A 23441-nucleotide genomic window follows, 5' to 3' on the forward strand; every position below is an offset into this window, starting at 1 on the left:
GATAGGGAGATGGGTTCCTTCTATGGCCCCACCACAGTTAGGGAATCCCATTGCAGCAAAGCCAACCACTATGACCTGCACATTTCCCAGGGTCACTACCACTGATATCAGCAGATCTTTGATTGCGTTGGCTACTTGCATCACAGCAACCCCCACAGTAGATTTGCCCACTCCAAATTGATTCCCGACTGACCGGTAGCTGTCTGGCGTTGCAAGCTTCCACAGGGATATTGCCACTCATTCTCAACTGTGAGGGCTGCTCTCATCTTGGTATTCTTGCGCCTCCGCGAAGGGGAAAGCAAGTCACGAAGTTCCATGAAAGTGCCCTTATGCATGCGAAAGTTTCGCAACCAGTGGGTATCGTCTCAGATCTGCAACACTATGCGGTCCCACTAGTCTGTGCTTGTTTCCCGGGCCCAGAATCGGCGTTCCATGGCATGAACCTGCCCCATTAGCACCATGATTCCCACATTGCCAGGGCCCGTGCTTTGAGAGAAGTCTGTGTCCATGTCCTCATCACTCTCGTCACCGCGCTGACGTCGCCTACTCGCCCGGTTTCACTTTGCCAGGTTCTGGTGCTGCATATACTGCTGGATAATGCGGATGGTGTTTAATGTGCTCCTAACTGCCAAAGTGATCTGAGCAGGCTCCGTGCTTGCCGGGGTATGGCGTCTGCATAGAAAAAAGGTGCGGAACGATTGTCTGACGGAGGGAGGGGCGACTGACGACATGGCTTACAGGGTTGGCTTACAGGGAATTAAAATCAACAAAAGGGGGTGGCTTTACATCAAGGAGAAAAAAAAAAAAAAAACTGTCACACAGAATGGCCCCCTCAAGATTGAACTCAAAACCTTGAGTTTAGCAGGCCAATGCTCAACCCAATGCTCAACCCACTGAGCTACCCCTCCCCCCGGTATTTCAGGCAGGACTGAATCTCCATTAAACTTTTAAAAGTGCCCCTGACAGACCTCACCAAAACGATTGTTGGCCGTTGATATCACAGAGGGAGGGAGGAAAGGAGGGGGGAGCACATGAATACAAAACAAATCTGGTCTATTTCTTGTTTTGATCTATTCCATCTATCTTTTACATCTTTGGCTGGCAGCAGACGGTGCAATAGGACTACTAGCCATACTCATCTCCTGGCTGCTCGCCAGAAGATGGTACAATAGGACTGCTGGAAGGACTAAAGAGAATGACCTGGTCGAGTCACTCCTATTTCAGTCCCTGTGCCCATGTCTGCCCAGGCCCTCCTGACCGATCTTACCGAGGCGGCCAGGAGCACCTCAGACATGATGACGATGGTTATCAGGCCTATTGCACCGTCTGCTGCCACAAGGCAATGAGCTGCTGCTGTGTAGCAATGCGGTACTGCGTCTGCCAGCACCCAGGAGACGTACGGTGACAGTGAGCTGAGCAGGCTCCATGCTTGCCGTGGTATGGCGTCTGCACAGGTAACTCAGGAAAAAAGGCGCGAAACGATTGTCTGCCATTGCTTTCACGGAGGGAGGGCCTGACGACATGCACCCAGAACCACCCGCGACAATGTTTTTGCCCAATCAGGCATTGGGATCTCAACCCAGAATTCCAACGGACGGCGGAAACTGCGGGAACTGTGGGATAGCTACCCACAATGCAACGCTCCGGAAATCGACGCTAGCCTCGGTACTGTGGAAGCACTCCGCCAAGTTACTGCACTTAATGCACTTAGAGCATTTTGTGTGGGGACATACACAATCGACTATATAAAACCGATTTCTAAAAAAACGACTTCTATAAATTCTACCTAATTTCGTAGTGTAGACATACCCATAATAAGAGTTTCTGACCTAATGCAACTTATAGTTTGGACTTGAGCGAAGGGGAATAAAAGCGGCTTTATTAACCATGTTATTTTTTTTCAAAATCTGGTAAAGTGATTAGCTTGATTATGCCTAATTTAGAGTACATTCTTAATATTTAGTTAGTTCAAAAAATGTTGAATCCAAAGTGGATATTATTAGGGCTGTTGATTAATCACAGTTAACTCACGCGATTAACTCAAAAAAATTAAAACCACGATTAATCGTGATTAATCAATGTTAAACAATAGAATACCAATTGAAATTTATTAAATATTTTGGATGTTTTTCTACATTTTCATATATATTGTATTCTGTGTTGTAACTGAAATCAAAGTGTATATTATTTTTGATTACAAATATTTGCACTGTAAAAATGATAAACAAAAGAAATAGTATTTTTCAATTCACCTCATACAAGTACGGTACTGCAATCTCTTTGTCATGGAAGTACAATTTACAAATGTAGATTTTTTTTTTTTGTTACGTAACTGCACTCAAAACCAAAACAATGTAAAACTTCAGAGCCTACAAGTCCACTCAGTCCTACTTCTTGTTCAGCCAATCGCTAAGTCAAACAAGTTTGTTTACATTTACAGGAGATAATTCTGCCCTCTTCTTATTTACGTCACCAGAAAGTGAGAACAGGCATTTGAATTGCACTTTTGTAAACGGCACTGCAAGGTATTTACATGCCAGATATGCTAAACAATCATATGCCCCTTCGGCCACCATTCCAGAGGACATGCTTCCATGCTGATTACGCTTGTTAAAAAAATAATGAGTTAATTAAATTTCTGACTGAACTCCTTGGGGGAGAATTGTATGTCCCCTGCTCTGTTTTACCCGCATTCTGCCATATATTTCATGTTATAGCAGTCTAGGATGATTCCCAGCACGTTATTCATTTTAAGAACACTTTCACTGCAGATTTGACAAAACACAAAGAAGGTACCAATGTGAGATTTCTAAAAGATAGCTATAGCACTCACCCCAAGGTTTAAGAATCTGAAGTGCCACTCAGAATCGGAGAGGGACAAGGTGTGAAGCATGCTTTTAGAAGTCTTAAAAGACTCTGATGCGTAAACTACAGAACCAACAAAAAAGAAAATCAACCTTCTACTTGTGGCATCTGACTCAGATAAAGAAAAGGAACAAGCATTGGACTGCACTGCTTTGGATTGTTATTGAGCAGAACCAGTCATCAGCATGGACGCATGTCTCCTGGAATGGTAGTTGAAGCATGAAGGGACATACGAATCTTTAGCGCATCAGCCACATAAATATCTTGCGACGCTGGCTACAACAGTGCCATGAGAATGCCTGTTCTTACTTTCAGGTGACATTGTAAACAAGAAGTGGGCAGCATTATCTCCTGCAAATGTAAACAAACTTGTTTGTCTGAGTGATTGGCTGAACAAAAAGTAGGACTGAGTGGACTTGCAGGCTCTAAAACTTTACATTGTTTTATTTTTGAATGCATTTTGGTTTTTTTTTGTTGTTGTTTGTTTGTTTACACAATTCTACATTTGTAAGTTCAACTTTCATGATAAAGAGACTGCACTACAGTACTTGTATTAGATGAATTGAAAAATATTATTTCTTTTGTTTTTTTACAGTGCGAATATTTGTAATCAAAAATAAATAAAGTGAGCACTGTAGACTTTGTATTCTGTGTTGTAATTGAAATCAGTATATTTGAAAATGCAGAAAACATCCAAAAATATCAACTTAAGTGTATTCTATTATTGTTTAATCACATGATTAATTTTGTTAAACCGCACGACAACCCTACAATTTATACTCATTTCATGTGGCTTAGATGGGGGAAGAGAGGAGAGGGAGAGAGAGAGAGAGAAAAGAATATGAATATATTACAGTAGCACTTAGGGACCTATGAACCAACAAACAAAAAACGACAGTCTCTGCCCCAAAGAGCTTACAATCTAAGTATAAGACAAGAGACGGATATAGACAGAATACAAAGAAACAACGAGCCAATACTAGTCAGCATGATAGGCTCAACACAGTGACTAATTGTTGTCAAGTTTTTTGTTGGCATCCTGGCAAAGGAGAATTTTGAGGAGGTTTTTGAAGGAGGATAAGTTGTTAGTTTTGTGGATGTTGACTGGGAGCTCCTCCCAAGCATGAGAGAAAGCACAAAGTGGGAGATAGAGGTTGGTGCCACAGTCTGATCTGAAGCGAGAGAGAGTTAACATCTCAATAGCCAATAAGAGATGATAGGTATGATGGGGATAGACCATGAAGGGCCTTGAAAATTAAGATAAGCAGCTTATGCTTGATGCAACAGAGAAGGGTGGGGAGCCAGTGGAGGGATGCAAACAGAGGGGCAACATGGTCAAAGCAACAGACTTGGAAAATGATCTCAGTAGCATCATTTTGACTGAGTAAGACAAGACTGCATTTGTCAAGACCAAAGAGAAAGATATTGATGATAAGAGCCTGGACAAGAATTTTAGCTGTGTGGATGGATTAGAAAGCGTATATCTTAGAGACGCTAAGCCTGTACATGAGCATGTAGAGAGCGAGATCTGAGTCAAACAGGACACCCAGGTTATAGACCTGAGTGACATGCAGGATGCTGGCACTGTCCACAGTGATCAAGAAAGGAAGTTGAGGGGCGGGAGGGAGAGTTTAGGAGCTCAGCTTAAGCCATGTGGAGCTTGAGCTGATGGCCAGACATCCATGAGGAGGAGATGTCAGAGAGAGAGCAGATATTTCAGTTTGGACAGAAAGACAAGTGAGTTTTCAGTACAGAGAGGGTAACTGAATTTGTGTTTGCAGACGAGATTACCCAAAGATAAGATGTAGAGCGAGACAAGAAGGGGCACAAAGGACAGAGCTCTGTCAAACCTCCACAGGAAAAAAACCCTATCACCATAGCAATCAAATGTGTGATTTCATAAATGCACCCAGGACTTAAAAACACAACAATGAAGTTACCTGCTCTGCTGTCTGGAAATATTGCTTCACAAGGTCTTCCACTCTCAGGGTTGTTCCCTCCGAAGCAGGTCTTCGAGTGAGCTTTTCAAAATTAATCTCATCTTCTAGAAAAGAGATATATATTAAAATAAGAACCTATTTTTGTCTTCATACATCAATTTAGGTGTTAAAAGCTACTAACATCACCCTGATTCATTATAATACAAAAGGTAATAAAAATTGAAACGTTGAAAATAGAAAAAGAGTACCTGTGGCACCTTAGAGACTAACCACTTTATTTGAGCATAAGCTTTCGTGAGCTTCAGCTCACTTCATTGGATGCATAAAGTGGAAAATACAGTGAGGATGTTTTTATACACACAGACCATGAAAAAAAATGGGTGTTTATCACTACAAAAGGATTTCTCTCCCCCCACCCCACTGTCCTGCTGGTCATAGCTTATCTAAAGTGATCACTCTCCTTACAATGTGTATGATAATCAAGGTGGGCCATTTCCAGCACAAATCCAGGGTTTAACAAGAACGTCTGAGGAACAGTCGGGGGGGGGGGGGGGGGGGGGGGGAAATAAACAAGGGGAAATAGGTTACTTTTTATAATGACTCAACCACTCTCAGTCTCTATTCAAGCCTAAGTTAATTGTATCCAATTTGCAAATTAATTCCAATTCAGCAGTCTCTCGTTGGAGTCTGTTTCTGAAGTTTTTCTGTTGTAATGTGCCAACAATGCCCCTTTGCCATGTACATTGGTCAAACTGGACAGTCTCTACGTAAAAGAATAAATGGACACAAATCAGATGTCAAGAATTATAACATTCATAAACCAGTCGGAGAACACTTCAGTGTCTCTGGTCACTCAATTACAGACATGAAAGTTGCGATATTACAACAGAAAAACTTCAGAAACAGACTCCAACGAGAGACTGCTGAATTGGAATTAATTTGCAAATTGGATACAATTAACCAACCAATTTATTTGAGCATAAGCTTTCGTGAGCTACAGCTCACTTCATCGGATGCACCCGATGAAGTGAGCTGTAGCTCATGAAAGCTTATGCTCAAATGAATTGGTTAGTCTCTAAGGTGCCACAAGTACTCCTTTTCTTTTTGTGAATACAGACTCACATGGCTGTTATTCTGAAACCTGTCATTGTTGAAAATAAGACTCCTGCAACAGCACTGGCCACCAGTCTAGGAGTTCTTCTATAACTTAAATTTTCCACAATAAATACCCTGACTGCTCATTCTACTCCAATAATAAATATACAAATATGCCCAAACAGAATTCCATCTGTAGCAGGCATAATAATAAAATCCCTCCAACCCCCCTAAATGCCTGGAAGAAGAGAGGGACTGAGCAACAAAAACTGGGCTTTGGCAGATCAAAAGGAGGGCAAATTCCAAAATCAAAGGCCCCTCATGGAGAACACCATGTCAGCAGCTCCCTCTCTTATACTCAAGGAGCTAAAGCTCAAATGCCTTTGCCGATTTCAAATGCAGCAGGAGGACATTTGAAGGGGGATTTGATAGCTGCTTTCCACTACCTGAAAGGGGGTTCCAAAGAGGATGGATCTATACTGTTCTCAAGTGGTAGCAGATGACAGAACAAAGAGTAATGGTCTCAAGTTGCAGTGCGGGAGGTTTAGGTAGGATATTAGGAAAAACTTTTTCACTAGGAGGGTGGTGGTGTTCCAGCGTTGGAACAGATCGCTGTTTCTTCGGTTGAGCACCAGATGAAGTAGTTGGCTTGCATTTAGGGGCCATGTTGTACGAAAAATATGTATCTTTAAACATTAGAATCACACTCAGCGCGGCGAGATGCTCACCCTACGAAAGGCACGTGGGAACTGAGACTGACTGAGGGAACAGCAGATTCATGTCTCCCATCTTACGCTCACTCCGGGGCATACGCTCATTGAGTGGAATGGTGGGCAGAACTGCCCACACTATTTACAGGTATCTTGTTATTTTTCTTTTTTTTTGGCCGAGCGTGTATAGTTGAATTCACTTAAATTAAATGTGCGTATGATGCGACTCACCTGTAGAAGGAAAAAGTAATCTTGGCCACAATCACACCTTGAGCATCCAAAAGTCCAGGACCTAGTAATATATTTAAATATGCACCTATACTGCAAATGGTGGTTACAATCCTTCAGCAAAAGGTGCCAAATTATTCTTTGCAAACTCTTTGGACTACTTCCCACAAGTCATGTATATTATCTCTGTCTTACCCAGATCAAGTGGCAGCCAGCTAGCATTCATCCAAGCCCCAAGTCAAGACTTGGTTTCTTGAGCAGAGGGTACACAACAACTCCTCCATAGAAAAATACAGTACTGGCAAATTCCACCAACAGTACAGCCAGTATCTCTCTGCTGGCCTTCAACAGCTAGCAAGTTCATCCACAAAGTAATATGAACATCCTACACAAGACATCACCTGTAAACCATGGTGACCTGTGTTGCCTTCCTTCTCAAAGAGGGCATTCACGGCCACCTCACCATTAGTGGAACATTATGAAGTCCCACCAAAGCACTGATAAAGCGATCAGTTGGCTAATCAATATTCTCTATCAAAGCTGTCCTGGAAGTTCACTGGTTCCATCAGACTTGAGGAAGACCTTCAAAAACAGGTCCCTGGAGGACAGGTTTATACTAACTTCAAACCAAAAGGACAATGGTCACTCAGCAAATCCGTAATATCCATCTGTCCAACTTCCAATTCCAAGCCAAACACAAGATCCAGAGCGTGCACTCAGTTTTACTAGTGGTGCCAACCAAGATCTTATTACTGCAGTAATGCCCAAAAGTTACCCCCCTGTCGAGAACCTCATTGTGCTAGGCTCTGTGCAAAAATATAGTCAACTATATCCACGTCCCACAGAAGTTATAATCTAAAAATCTGAGCTGATCTAGAAGAATCAACATCTACAGACACCATGGACTAAACAGTGGTTTCCAAACTTTTTGGCTCACGCATCGCCATGGTGAAGACCAGAAGACCTGTCGCAGGCGTGCCGCCGGAGGGGAACACCAGCCGCGGACATGCAGAGCTGCTGCCGAAGAAAAAAAACAGCGGCGTGCCGTCCAGCGGCGCTCCTGCTGCCGCACACCCCCTGCAATCATCTTGTGCACCCCAGTTTGGAGACCACTGGACTAAATCAACCTCACTTACTTCAGCACCACTATAGCTGAGTAATCGGATAAGCCCAAACAGGTCTTTTCCATTGGAAAACACTACAACAACACTTGTCCAATCCTATCCCCCTTCTGGCACTCATACACGATGTGAATACGCTCATCAGATCTAGCCTTGTAATGGGAAATCTACATTTGAGGTGAGATGTAAAAACTCCAGCTGTGTCCCTTCACCTCCTGCTGAACCATTTATCCACCTGGAAACAACAGTGAACCTGTAGTGTCTTCCAATCAGATCTGTTATACATGCAAAGTCAAGTGCCTCATTCTGTACTGAGTCATGAATTGTATTAATTCTACTAGTCACCAACCTTGTGTAAAAAGGCATTAAGCAAAGAAGCCACTGAGACACAAACACAGAACCCCACAATGCCATTTTTACATTCACTTTTCAAAGTAGAGCTGCTTATTAAGCAGACATGTGAAAAGTTCTTCAACCCAAAGTGATCAAGCTTACAGTAGCTATTTTGTACTTTCAAAAGACTAATAAGGTAAAGATTTTTAAATAAATTATGTGCTCAATTAAATCAAACAATCCTGCCCAGAAGAACAGTAACCTAATTCAAAATTAGTTAACAGCTTTTTAAGTGTGTTTACTAATCATGAAGCATAATGTTTTCAACTTAGTTCAAGTGCCGCTGTATACACACCTGTCAATGGAATTAAATTACTTATAAAGCACTAATGTACTACATTAGCAGTCCATTAGATCAGCACAGCATGTTCTTACGCAAACCATATCTTCATTAGTGACCATTAGAGATTCATTATTAGGACTAAATTGTCAACAACTATTAACCAGGTATTAAAAATTCTAGGCATAGTAGGATTTTCACTGTGACAAGTGGTTGTTATTTTAATGGAAGGAACACTCTGATATCCCTGTCTATGTGTCTTTTTTGTAACTTAAGGTTTTGCCTGGAGGGATTCTCTATGTTTTGAATCTAATTACCCTGTAAGGTATCTACCATCCTGATTTTACAGAGGTGATTCCTTTACTTCTATTAAAAGTCTTCTTGTAAGAAAACTGAATGCTTTTTCATTGTTCTAAGATCCAAGGGTTTGGGTCTGTGGTCACCTATGCAAATTGGTGAGGATTTTTACCAAACCTTCCCCAGGAAGTGGGGTGCAAGGGTTGGGAGGATTTTGGGGGAAAGACGTGTCCAAACTACGTTTCGCAGTAAACCCAGTTAAAGTTTGGTGGTGGCAGTGGAAATTCCAAGGGCAAAGAGTAAAATTAATTTGTACCTTGGGGAAGTTTTAACCTAAGCTGGTAAAAGTAAGCTTAGGAGGTTTTCATGCAGGTCCCCACATCCGTACCCTAGAGTTCAGAGTGGGGAAGGAACCAGAACAAGAGGCTGCTCGGCAGCTCTCCAACACCACTTTCTACAAGCCATTACCCTCTGATCCCACTGAGAGTTACCAAAAGAAACTACAGCATTTGCTCAAGAAACTCCCTGAAAAAGCACAAGATCAAATCCGCACAGACACACCCCTGGAACCCCGACCTGGGATATTCTATCTACTACCCAAGATCCATAAACCTGGAAATCCTGGGCGCCCCATCATCTCAGGCATTGACTCCCTGACAGCAGGATTGTCTGGCTATGTAGACTCCCTCCTCAGGCCCTACGCTACCAGCACTCCCAGCTACCTTCGAGACACCACTGACTTCCTGAGGAAACTACAATCCATCGGTGATCTTCCTGATAACACCATCCTGGCTACTATGGATGTAGAAGCCCTCTACACCAACATTCCACACAAAGATGGACTACAAGCCGTCAAGAACACTATCCCCGATAATGTCACGGCTAACCTGGCGGCTGAACTTTGTGACTTTGTCGTCACCCATAACTATTTTACATTTGGGGACAATGTATACCTTCAAATCAGCAGCACTGCTATGGGTACCTGCATGGCCCCACAGTATGCCAACATTTTTATGGCTGACTTAGAACAACACTTCCTCAGCTCTCGTCCTCTAACGCCCCTACTCTACTTGCGCTATATTGATGACATCTTCATCATCTGGACCCATGGAAAAGAAGCTCTTGAGGAATTCCACCATGATTTCAACAATTTCCATCCCACCATCAACCTCAGCATGGTCCAGTCCACACAAGAGATCCACTTCCTGGACACTACAGTGTTAATAAATGATGGTCACATAAACACCACTCTATACCGGAAACCTACTGACAGCTATTCCTACCTACATGCCTCCAGCTTTCACCCTGACCACACCACACGATCCGTTGTCTACAGCCAAGCTCTGCGATACAACCGCATTTGCTCCAACCCCTCAGACAGAGACAAACACCTACAAGATCTCTATCAAGCAGTCTTACAACTACAACTGCAGAAGTGAAGAAACAGATTGATAGAGCCAGAAGAGTTCCCAGAAGTCACCTACTACAGGACAGGCCTAACAAAGAAAATAAAAGAACGCCACTAGCTGTCACCTTCAGCCCCCAACCAAAATCCCTCCAACGCATTATCAAGGATCTACAACCTATCCTGAAGGATGACCCAACACTCTCACAAATCTTGGGAGACAGGCCAGTCCTTGCCTACAGACAGCCCCCCAACCTGAAGCGAATACTCACCAGCAACCACATACCACACAACAGAACAACTAACCCAGGAACCTATCCTTGCAACAAAGCCCGTTGCCAACTGTGCCCACATATCTATTCAGGGGACACCATCACAGGGCCTAATCACATCAGCCACACTATCAGAGGCTCGTTCACCTGCACATCCACCAATGTGATATATGCCATCATGTGCCAGCAATGCCCCTCTGCCATGTACATTGGTCAAACTGGACAGTCTCTACGTAAAAGAATAAATGGACACAAATCAGATGTCAAGAATTATAACATTCATAAACCAGTCGGAGAACACTTCAATCTCTCTGGTCACGCGATTACAGACATGAAAGTTGCGATATTACAACAGAAAAACTTCAAATCCGGACTCCAGCAAGAGACTGTTGAATTGGAATTCATTTGCAAATTGGATACAATTAACTTAGGCTTGAATAGAGACTGAGAGTGGTTGAGTCATTATAAAAAGTAACCTATTTCCCCTTGTTTATTCCTCCTCTCCCCCCCGCCCCCCACTGTTCCTCAGACGTTCTTGTTAAACCCTGGATTTGTGCTGGAAATGGCCCACCTTGATTATCATACACATTGTAAGGAGAGTGATCACACACCCATTTTTTCATGATTTGTGTGTATAAAAACAAACATCTTCTGTATTTTCCACAGTATGCATCCGACGAAGTGAGCTGTAGCTCACGAAAGCTTATGCTCAAATAAATTGGTTAGTCTCTAAGGTGCCACAAGTACTCCTTTTCTTTTTGCGAATACAGACTAACACGGCTGTTACTCTGAAACCTGTCACTCTGATAGAAGACACCTGGAATAGGATATTCTGGTAATGGATCAAGGCAAATAGATCACACTATTCCACATCAAGCACTCTCATTCTTACTAAAACCAAAAAGAAAAACATGGCACCATTTCAGACTGGTATTTTAGGCAAAGATTTAGCTATTGGGTTTTCAGAGATGTCAAATACACCTCAGCAAATTTTTCCTACAACTTTTAGATGAACATGTACTAAGTAAATGGATGTAGCCAGGAAGGGAAGAGAGAAAAAGCTCTGATAGCCTCCATGTGTGCACTGACCTATAAAGGGTTAGGGAAGTTTGTATGTGGATAATAAAGCTATTTCCTACCCCCAGTGGTGCTCAGATGTTCTGAAGTCAGGACAAATCCCTTGTCAAATGGGTAAATGTGTTGACATGTCTCAAGGAAAGAAATCACTGAAAAACCCAACTCTCCAAAGTTTTCACAGCTCCTATGGATGTTTTTAAAATCATATAAGAACTGCTACTCTACCTCTTAATTTGTTCACTTTTTGAGAACCCAACTGTGATGCAGTTTCATGCACAGCATTAAACACACAGTTCAGAAAGGTCCTCTGAGGCCTTTAAGTCACTTTCTATAAACTGTTGAGAGAGGGTGCTCCTCTGAACACCAACAAACAAAGAATACATACTCCTGCAAAAATTGTATGGATTTGGAAGGGTCCTTGCAGATTTCTATTGTTAGAGTCTTGGTCCTTGACTAAGGTTCTAGGTGCTATGGTAAAGAAAATAGTAATACTGTCTCTGTTAATTACATATTTTACACAGATAGTGAACCCCTATGTTAGTTTTAAAAGTTAAATAAAATTCCCATGTTACTTTTAACTGACAAATTCTGTTTTTACCATTTTTCTCTTTTTGTTCACGATGCCTGAAAAAGTGTATAATGTCCTTTGGATTAGCTGTCCTTTCCATGAACTTCTGACTGAAACGATGAATACTGAATGGTTCAAAACCTCCACTGTAATCAACCTAAAATGAGAACGTCAATAGATGAAATTTGGGATAGAAACAAGGAAACCAAGCACTTCAAATAGTCTAAGATGCATCAGTTTCTTTCTCGCTCTCTTTTATTTTTATTTTTTTAAATAAAAGTCTGAACAATGAGCCAGTCACGTGCTAATGTTAACACCATACACTTAATTACCAATCCAGTCTCTCACGCCTATGTCTGGGAGTGCGGCAAAGGTAGCATGTATGCCTCTGTAAAGAACATCATCACATTCCTTAATAACTGATAACGCTTTCTATCCCACCAACCAATAAAGGAAGAGCCGTGACATGCACTGATGGGAATCCCATACAATTGACTGCTGGAAAGTATTGATTATGCCAAAAAGGCTCAGGGTACATGTACGGTGAGGATGGGATTTAAAACAAAACAAAATTTAAATTGTGTATGAGCAGATAAATTATTAAATATAAAACTTGTAAAGAAATGTAGCATAAAGCAATAAAATCAACAAGGGTTTTAGAATAAAGCAACTAAGTCTTACTCGTAATCTTACGAGAGGTTTTTCTGGCTGGCGTGGATTTCCCAGACGCTCTCTTTCTGCGTTATCCAGCAGTGTTTCAACCTGAGTAGCACAAGCAGTAAGGGGATAAATATAAAAGTTACTCTTCAGCAACTGTTACTTTCTTTGGTTGTAGCTACTTGGACCTTTCCAGCCATTGTCTAAAACTAAATGTGTTAGGGAGAAAAAAGTGTCGAATTAATAAAGAGCTTATGCACATATGCGTAACAGATGGCAGAATTTGGCCAAAAACGTGTGAAACACAAACACTCAATCTCAACACAAAAAGACTGCGGTATTAGAATTAAGTTTCCTGCTAGTAGCTAACAAGTCTCCTCAGGTTTTCATTAGGTAGTTCAGTGTCATATCAAATATTATAAAGTTCTATACTATGTGAATACTTCAGTATTAGATATAATTGTGATCCTTCACTCGACTGGTGATTCTAAGGAAGGGAGGGGGTGGCCAGTATTGAGAGACAGAGTAATGAAGAGACTTTCCCCAGGCATCAGCATGTCAGTGGCATACATGGGGAGAAAATGAAGGTGTTCCAATTTCCAGTCCTACGCTAACCACAAGATCACGTTCCCTTCCTACAGTTCAAGTACAAGGCAGTTACCTTTTCCATACAGAATACTTGTACCGCTTGTGTTACTTTTGGATTGTCTGGATTAAAAATGTCTGGATGATCAGCAAGAACAATGTCCTCTATGTAAAAACTTCGTACTGTTTCAAGAGGAATCTTCTCCATATTCATTTTTTTGCCTTTAATGTGAAGTAAACCAATGTGCCTGGAATTAGATAAATAATTTTTCAAATGAGGACAGACAAGTTACAGAATTCAGATCAAAACTTTGGTTAATGTCTCCTTCATTCTTACATTAACCTCACTGAAAATCCTTAAAGCAGTAACAATGTGCTCAGAGCAGTACTTCAGGTCCTGCCTTCAGGACATTACACCTGTAAAGGCCAGATTGCACCTAGTCATTACATGAGAGGGTGTGTACGTGTGGAAGTAGACAGGATGCAAGGAGCCCCTTCATTTTTCCAGGCTAACTCCACCTAAGTAAACAGAGTTGAACCTACATACAAAGCTGAATTTAGCTTAAAGAAGCCAAGGCTACATTATAAAATACTGATTTTAACCTTTTGGCTGATTATACTACGTAATAAATTGTCAGACAGAACTAAACTATATCCCAATACATTCCCTCATATTTAACTACATTTATCTTCTGGGTAGGAGATGTACTGCTCAACACAGCATGCAAGAAAAATGTTAGAACAAAGCTCAAGAAAACACACACTTTTTTATAGCTTCCCCTGGTGACAGAGAAGTAACCACTGAACTTCCGGGCTGAGACACATAGAAAAGTTGCTGTTCATTTCGGGTTGGAGCTATTTTACATTCATGTTCGTGACCCCAAATAACAAGGTCAATAAAGTCATCTAAAAACTGCTCTGGAATGTAATTGGTGGCTCCATGCTTACTCCTGTTTCAAAGAAAAGGAAGAGAATTAGAATAAAGTACAGTTTTGGCTGTTTTGTAGGAGCGGGGGGTGGGGGGAGAGAACAGTGGTAAAGCACTAAATTTAAATAATGACCAATATTACAATTAAATTTGGTTTGCACTTTTACAACATTTGGCAATGCCTATATTTCACATGCACATGGACAATAAATACTCCTCCTTTACAATGTCCATGCACAGATAAGAGTTATTATCCAAATGCTGAGTTAAGAGAAATACTATTTCTCTTGGTTTTTAATAGAGGTTATTTTTCCTAACAAGTAAGAAGGTACTAAAAAACTCAAATATCGTTTCTGTTCTAACATTAAGAATATTTACTTCTGTTTTCTCCCTCCCCCAAGCTGTGGCTTTGATGTGGGCTCTTTCTCCCCTGCCCCATCCCTCCATTCCTTTCTCCTTTCACTTGGCTTGCATGCTCTTCACTTTTCCTCCACACGAACCTCTTTCCCATCTCTCAAACCTTTTTGTTACAGCCGCTGTTTAAAGAAAAAAATTCCTCCACTTCTCTCTTTTTAGGGTTAGTCCTAAATCCTTAATCCTCATTTCCCACTCCCCTTTACCTTTTTTCCTCTAAAATGGGGACCCACAATTGACCCCTTCTATCCAGTTATTGCTGCTCCTTCAGCCAGCTGGATGGGGTCAATAATAAGCACTATCTGCTGGTGCTCTCTCTACAAAGTTCCCAGACTTTTACCTCCCCATCTTTTTCCTGGAAGTATCTGTGACACCTTCACATACTCTTTCCTGAACAGACACAGAGCAAAACTGATGAGAATGTTGTGATTTTCACTCTTTGCCTGCTAACACTTCTGGGAAATAACAGCTGCGGAACAGTACAGGCATGTACAATACTCTCGCCAAGGTAGATTTTTAAAATGTTGGAAAATGCAAAGGAAAACATGGGACTTGCAAACCCAACTCACTTATAGTTCTTATGCCTTTCTCTACTATAATCAATCAGTGGCTGAGTTGTTATTCCAGTTATAACGTGCAAATTTACAGACTCATATTTCTCCTCACACACATTGAAGTAATACAGAGTAGACAATTTACAGTTGTTTTGTGACAAACTGCACCATCTCCAGAAACCTAATTGCTGAGGCAGTGCTGTTTTCAACCTCCTTATTCTGTAATCAGATCAGCTGGACAGGGTTGTTAGAGCAAGAACTGACATATTCCATTTTCTTGATGCACCTAATATCCAACAGTCTTAAGGCTAGTCTACACTGGCAGCATTTTAACGTGGCTCGTGTAATCGCGGCAGAGTGCTGGAAGAGAGCTCTCCCAGCGTTCTTAAAAAACCACCTCCACGAGGGGCATAGCTCCCAGCGCTGGTGCATTGTCTACACTGGCATTTTACAGCACCGAAACTTGCTGCGCTTGGGGTGGAGGGGGTAGAGGGGGGCTCACACCCCTGAGCAAGAAAGTTGCAGTGCTGTAAATTGCCAGCGTGGACAAGCCCCAAGGTAGCAGGTATCAGGTCATGAACCTAATTTTCCTACATAGCATTTTGAATATTTTTGTTGCACAAAACTGTACATCTACTTTGGAAAAAAAAAAAATCACAATCCAGTCAATATTGTTACCTGTTCTGATGAATTACAAACAAATTAAACCAATTATCCTCATCTTCCTTTGGTCTCAGCATGGTTACCTGCTTATTGACAAACATTCGATATAGCCTCTCATCTGGTATAGATCCTGGAATGTGCATGGTAAAATGTAAATCAATGTTACTGTACAATAAATTATGTTTTTAATCAGCAAAAGCATGGAAAGTGAAGTTGTGTGGCAAGATTACATCTTATCTTTTGATTGTTAAAGAACCTTGAGGCACTAACACAGATTTGATCAAGGTGATTTTATTATATATTATACTCTGTCTCTAAAACGGAGATTCATAAACTTAAAAAAATTTTTTTTTTTTTTTTTTTTAAAAAGGCCTAAGTTAAAATTAATTCCAGCAGGTATTACATCTGCCCTGGAGTCCCCCTGCCAATTATCAGATTTTACAATGAAGTTTATTCTTTTTATATCTATCTATCTACTAGGGCTGTCCATTAATCGCAGTTAACTCATGCGATTAACTCAATTAAAAAGATTAATCACAATTAATTGCACTGTTAAACAGTACAATACCAACTGAAATTTATTAAATATTTTTGGATGTTTTTCTACATTTTCAAATATATTGATTTCTATTACAACAGATGGCAAAGTGTACAGTGCTCACTTTATATTATTTTTATTACAAATATTTGCACTGTAAAAATGATAAAAGAAATAGTATTTTTCAATTCACCTCATACAAGTACTGTAGTGCAATCTCTATCGTGAAAGCGCAACTTAAAAAAAACAAACACATTTGTTTGTTACATAACTGCACTGAAAAATAAAACAATATAAAACTTCAGAGCCTTCCAAGTCCACTCAGTCCTACTTCTTGTTCAGCCAATCGCTTAGACAAACAAGTTTGTTTACATTTATACAGAAGATAATTCTGCCCTCTTCTTATTTACAATGTCACCTGAAAATGAGAACAGGCGTTCTCATGGCACTTTTGTAGCCAGCATTGCAAGGTATTTACATGCCAGATATGCTAAATATTCATATGTCCCTTCACGCTTTGGTCACCATTCCAGAGGACATGCTTCCATGCTCATGATGCTCGTTAAAAAAAAAAAAAAAAAAAAAAAAAAGAGAGAGAAAAAAAAAAGTGTTTTTGTGACTGAATTCTTTGGGGGAGAATTGTATGTCTCCTGTTCTGTTTTACCTGCATTCTGCCATACATTTCATGTTACAGCAGTCTCGGATGATGACCCAGCACATTTTCGTTTTACGAACACTTTCACTGCAGATTTCACAAAACGCAAAGAAGGTACCAATGTGAGATTTCTAAGGATAGATACAGCACTCGACCCAAGATTTAAGAATCTGAAGTGCCTTCCAAAATCCAAGAGGGACGAGGTGTAGAAAATGCTTTCAGATGTCTGAAAAGAGCAACACTCTAATGCGGAAACTACAGAACCTGAACCACCAAAATAGAAAATAAACCTTTTGCTGGTGGCATCTGACTCAAATAACAAAAATGAACATGAGTTGGTCCGCTCTGCTTTGGACTGTTATCAAGCAGAACCCAACATCAGTATGGACGCACGTCCTCTAGAATGGTGGTTGAAGCATGAGGAACATATGACTCTTTAACGCAACTGGCACATAAATATCTTGCGATGCCGGCTACAACAGTGCCATGCGAACACCTGTTCTCACTTTCAAGTGACATTGTAAACAAGACGTGGGCAGCATTATCTCCTGCAAATTGTAACAAAACTTGTTTGTCTGAGTGATTGGCTGAAGTAGGACTGAGTGGACTTTTACGTTCTAAAGTTTTCCACTGTTTTATTTTTGAATGCAGTTATTTTTTGTACATAATTCTACATTTGTAAGTTCAACTTTCATTACAAAGAGACTGTACTAATGTATCTATATTAGATGAATTGAAAAATACTATTTCTTTTGTTTTTTACGCTGCAAATATTTGTAATAAAAAATATAAAGTGAGCACTGTACACTTTGTATACTGTGTTGTATTTACATCAATATATTTGAAAATGTAGAAAACATCCACAAATATTTAAGTAAATGGTATTCTATTATTGTTTAATTGCACAATTAATCTTTTTCATTGTGCGACAGCCCTATGTACTATATATACATACATACACACACACACACACACACACACATGCTTCTCTCTCCCTTTTGGTTGTATGTGAAAAGGCTAAACAAAAATGGACTACATACAGGGAAGTAGTGAAGTAGACTCAAAAAATTGCTCTGTTTGCAAAAAACGGCCATCTGTGAAACCAACCTATTTTCTTCATGCGTTTGATCCTGAAAGGTGCAGTGCTCTCAATGTCAAATCCAGCCAGGGGTGAGTAACCTCCGTTCCTATTGACTTAAATAGGTGCTGGAGGCACTCAGCACCTAGCAGAATCAAGCCCTAAAATAATTTATTTTGGTAAAGCTTTTTGTGTTTTTCATTTGATGTGTGTATTTTCAAGATTATGCCTTACATCACAGAAACAATAAATCCACATACTAGAATTTGAGGGCTGCTTGGAATTTACTCCCGGGGGAATTCTGCCCCCCAAAATTAAAAAGTCTACACACAATATTTTAAAATTCTGAAAATTTTATTTGTCAAAATAACACTACATAATCATGCCAGTTTCAATTATTTTGCTAATTTATTTCAAAATACCTGTCAGCAAGTATGTCTGTAACAATACAGACACACACAAAAATTCTCCCAAGAGTAACAGAATTGAAAGAAACCCCTATGACAACCCAGTTCCTGTTTCTCTGCCCCCTCCCCACCCCCTGCAGAGCCCAGCCGGGGGCCAAACACCCACAACCCCTCCTCCCCAGAGCCCAGGTGCGGGGTCCCCCTTGCCCAGACACCCGCCCCCTCCCTGCTAGAGCCCAGCTGTGGGGCCCCCTAGCCCTGACACCCACCCCCCTACTCCTCAGAAACCCAGGGATCCAGAGGGAGAAACAGCCTGATGCTAGCTTGTGTGGAATTTCCTGCACGCCGCTGTCTTCTTCCCTCAAGGCATGCTGGGAACTGCAGCTGCCAGGAACCCTCTAGCTCCCTCTCCCTCCCCCTCCACCGGGCAGTGTCTTCTATGTGCAAGCTCAGCTCCGCTGGGTCCAGTGGCCCCTAGTGGCAGCCAGCAGCACTGCAGCCTATTTCTGTGGGTAAAGGACATTCTGTGCAAAAAACATTAAATTCTGCATTGCACAGTGGTGCAGAATTCCCCCAGGAGTAGGCATTGCCCATTTTCAAAAGTTTTGTGAGACATATGCATGTACCTTTGGGGGGGGAAGCACAAAATAATTAAAATTTTTGCATCTAAATCTCCTCCACAAAAACCAAGGAAGGCACCTCAATAAAATCCTTAAAAGTAATCATCATTTCTACGAGGAACTCAAGTACTTCTTCACCAAGGAAGAAAAGTTGCTGTTTTTTTTCTTTTAACTTGCACATAAGAAAATTATTATTGCTAATCTACAACACTTTTGGCAAATACATCTACTTAAAAAGTACATTTTTTGTTAACACTTTTATATTTTGTGTGAGATATGAACTATTAGTTTCACTAGATTTCACTTATTAAATACCTCTCTATATAAAGGCCCTGATCTGCAGTGAAATCTACTTATAATTAGGGCCTTATTTTACCAGCAACACTTAATAATCAAATTTCCATTTCCCACTATCATAACTTGAAAAAAAAATCAAACACTTATAATATTAAGCAAGAGGTACAAGAGGCAGGATGTGCAAAAAAAAATTAAAAATACCAATATGTTATGGATACGACACAATGGCTCATAGTGTAATACAATTATTTTTGAAAAATGTGAGGAAAACTACTGTCTAAACAAAAACCCAGAAAATAAAGAGAGCATTACATGAGAGGAAGGAAAAAGGAAAGGGTCCTACAAATTGAGGCTGAAATCTATCATAAAACACCTCTGAAAGAGAAAAACTTTCAGGTGTTTCTCAAGTGGTGAGGAATTGACTGAGACAGATGCTATTTATGCAGCAACTTAGGTGGACAGGACAAGAAAGGCCTCTGTGCCAAAAACACTATTTCAGACAAGCACAGCAAGTACTATTAAAAAATCCCGAACAATGTTGTGTTGTCAGGATAAAAAAAAAGGGGAGGAATGGGTTTCATTCAACAGCAAGAGATTCCACTGTAATAAACAAGTATATCTTACATACCACCATATCAAACTTGCTGACCCCTAACACAACAGAAGAATCCCTAAAAGATAGCTACCGTCAAGAGCACAGATACTAATCTCAACAGGACTAACAGGAAGTCATAAAAGTATAGATGAAATATGCACCACTAAGAGTTTTATAAACCAAGACAAACTAAAAATCAATTTTGCCTCTTTACAAGCAGCCTCTGAAAAGAATGTAGGGTGAGATAAAGTGATCATGGCTGCTCCACTCAGTGAGTAAACATGCTGTACTGTGAACAAACTACAAGCCAATGATAAAGGCTGTTAAGAGAGAATTTCAAAAAAATGGAACCTCATCTCAGGATAAGAGAAACAGCATGTGCACACATGCTTTTGAGCAATGTCTAACACAGGGGTGGGCAAACTTTTTGGCCCGAGGGCCACATCGGTGTTGTGAAACTGTACGGAGGGCTGGGTAGAGAAGGCTGTGCTTCCCCAAACAGCCTGGCCCCTGTGCCCTCACACTTCCTGCCCTCTGACTACCCCCCCCCCACAACCCCCAATCCATCCAACCCCCCCCAGCTCCTTGTCCCCGGGACCCCCGCCCCTAACCGCCCCAAGACCCCACCCCACCCAACCCCCCCTGCTCCCTGTTCCTTGACTGCCCCGACCCCTATCCACACCCCCGCACCCTGACAGCGCCCCCCCCCCCCCCCCCCCCCGGACTCCACTCCCAACCCTCCCTGTTCCCTGACTCCCCCCCCCCCCCCCACCGAACCTCCACCCCCTCCAATCGCCCCCCTGCTCCCTGACTGCCCCCTGGGTCCCTGCCCCCTTACCATGTTGCTCAGAGCAGCAGGAGCTCGCAACCCTGCCACCCAGCCGGATCCAGCTGCGCTCCCCGCGCTGCCCAGTAGGAGTGGCAGGCCAGAGCGCTGCCCACACGGCGGCAAGAAAGGGGAGACAGCAGGGGAGGGGCCAGGGACTAGCCTCCCTGGCTGGGAGCTCAGGGGCCAGGCAGGATGGTCCCGCGGGACAGATGTGGCCCACGGGCCATAGTTTGCCCATCTATGGTCTAACACCTTTTCCCAGAAATATTGATTCTAAGATTCTTTACCTGGCTCACTACTTCTATATGAAGAAAGAATATAAACCTCAGTAAGAAAGGAAATAGCTTTCTGTGATATAAAGAAGGGTCTACACATGCTTCTGAAATATCTAGCTGAACAGAAAGAAAGCTTACCTAATCCATATAGAGCAATTTTTGTGCTTCCCTTGTGGAGTAAAATGGGACTAATGTCTATCTTCTCTACAGATGATGAGCGTCCAAAATGATTCAGCAATCCTGCACTGCTTAAAATATCCAATGCACACAATGCATCTGCCTATTGTAAATATTAAGGAACAGAAAAATAATGAATTTGTACTTAAATTCAACTTTTAAATTTGTTCAACTATGCAAGACAAATAGTAATAGTTTATTAAGTATTATAAAAAGGAAGTCTGAATGAGATCTGGCTTGGCTAAATTGATTGCTCAGTATGAACTGCCAAGTAACATTTTTGCTGTTATTAAATAGTTCATTTTTTTGTAGGCTGTGAAGAATAGTAATAATCATGTATTACAGATCCACCATATCAAATGCATAATGAAAACCTTTATGAACAGTAGTTTGAGAGCATGAGCCTTCTGCACTTTTTTAAACTTTAATAACTTGGCTGTTTTTTTAATTTTAAGTAACAATTAAAAATATTTGACCAACATTGTGATGGCTTCCTTCATACAGACCAGAAGAACTAACTAAAGCTGCAAATCATTTTAAAAGATACAGCTAACAAATAATCTAAATGCATGGAAAAGGACTAAAATTAAAACTCAAGATATTAAAGACATTTTCTTACATAAAAGAATGTTGAACTTTTCTACGCCTAATGTTTTGAAAACCCTTTCAATGTGTCTTACTTATTGCCCCCAAAAATGCCTTCATCCCATCTCTAGTTCTAGAAATCCCTAAAATAAGGTATTAGATAGGCAGATCATATGGTCCCATATCCTCTCCTCCCACCACCCTAATAATTGAATGTAGAGCCTAACATGTCAGTTTGAGTCTGACATGAGCAAAACAAAGGACTCTGGAAAATGCTCCCAGTTAATTAAAACGGAAACTTAAAAGTGAAACGGGGTGACTGATATTAGTAACTTGTTCCCAAAGGAAAAAAAATACTTGTATTTGTACAATGTTATCATTTTTGTCATCACTATAATAATTACCCCTGTGGGATCATCATGATTCCCATGAATACTAAAAACTGGAATAGAAATGTTGAGATTCCCATCCTGGTAGTTCACCCATGGAAATCTGAATAGGAAAAAAGTTTACATTTGTTTACAAGCTATTTGCATACACAACATTCATGACACAATTTTTCTTATCAAAACAACAATTTAACTTATACAGAAACTTTAACTGCATATTAAAGCATTTTAGGAACATTAATAAAGAAGCATTGAGCAACACTCTGAAGCAGGTGATTATTAAATGCGGTTTCACTTTACCTAAATTAAATGGGACTAAGAGAGGAAGGGCAGTGGTTAAAGGCACCAGTTTAGGACTTAGGAGACCTGAGTTCAGGTTCCTGCTCCACCACAGACTTCCTGGGTGATGCTGACAAGTCACTTAGGCCCAGATCCTCAAAAGGTATTTAGGTCCTTAACTTCCATTGAAATCACAGAACCTAAATGCCTTTGAGGATCTGGGCCTTTGTGCCAGTTTCCTACCTGTGAAATGGGAATAATAGCACTGCTTTACCTCGCAAGAGTGTTGTGAGGATAAATACATTAATAACTGTGAGGTGCTCAAATTCTGCAGATGGAGGCCATAGATATAGCTTAGACAGACAGACAGTGCGCAGGAGTGTAGGGGAGGAAAGGCATTACATTAATTTGGATAAACAAGACCTTGGATACAGATGGGAGTTTGCACTGTACTGCATCACTGTGTTCACCTGGTACACACTTTGTTATATTTAAGGTTGAAAAATTATTTCACACATTCTCCATTAAAAAAACAAAACCCACTCCTTTCCTTTTCAACATTCATGCCTTGTCTCTGTCCAAAGCTGAATTTTGTTTTCAGTTTAATTTATGATGTTAGAATCTTTCCGTCCTAAAAGCTCAAAAGCCTAACTAGAATTATGGGG

The 23441-nt window shown here is 41.0% G+C and overlaps 1 protein-coding gene across 10 annotated transcripts in view; it reads right to left on the minus strand.

Annotated features, from left to right (window-relative positions):
* MRE11 (MRE11 homolog, double strand break repair nuclease) overlaps positions 1 to 23441 on the minus strand; it is a 53884-nt gene that overhangs the window by 26954 nt on the left and 3489 nt on the right. For 6 of the 10 annotated variants that reach the window (XM_037889664.2, XM_043529013.1, XM_037889674.2 and 3 more), the window contains exons 5-12: positions 22513 to 22600; positions 21485 to 21626; positions 16068 to 16182; positions 14258 to 14443; positions 13570 to 13741; positions 12933 to 13013; positions 12282 to 12408; positions 4806 to 4909 (exon numbers count right to left, since the gene is read on the minus strand). In XM_037889664.2, coding sequence (XP_037745592.1) covers positions 4806 to 4909; positions 12282 to 12408; positions 12933 to 13013; positions 13570 to 13741; positions 14258 to 14443; positions 16068 to 16182; positions 21485 to 21626; positions 22513 to 22600 — 1015 coding nt within the window. The remainder of the gene's footprint in view (positions 1 to 4805; positions 4910 to 12281; positions 12409 to 12932; positions 13014 to 13569; positions 13742 to 14257; positions 14444 to 16067; positions 16183 to 21484; positions 21627 to 22512; positions 22601 to 23441) is intronic. The other 4 variants (XM_037889679.2, XM_043529044.1, XM_037889683.2 and 1 more) reach the window with 3 other exon arrangements.

The sequence above is a fragment of the Chelonia mydas genome, chromosome 1, assembly GCF_015237465.2.
Source record: "Chelonia mydas isolate rCheMyd1 chromosome 1, rCheMyd1.pri.v2, whole genome shotgun sequence".
Taxonomy (NCBI): Eukaryota; Metazoa; Chordata; order Testudines; family Cheloniidae; genus Chelonia; species Chelonia mydas.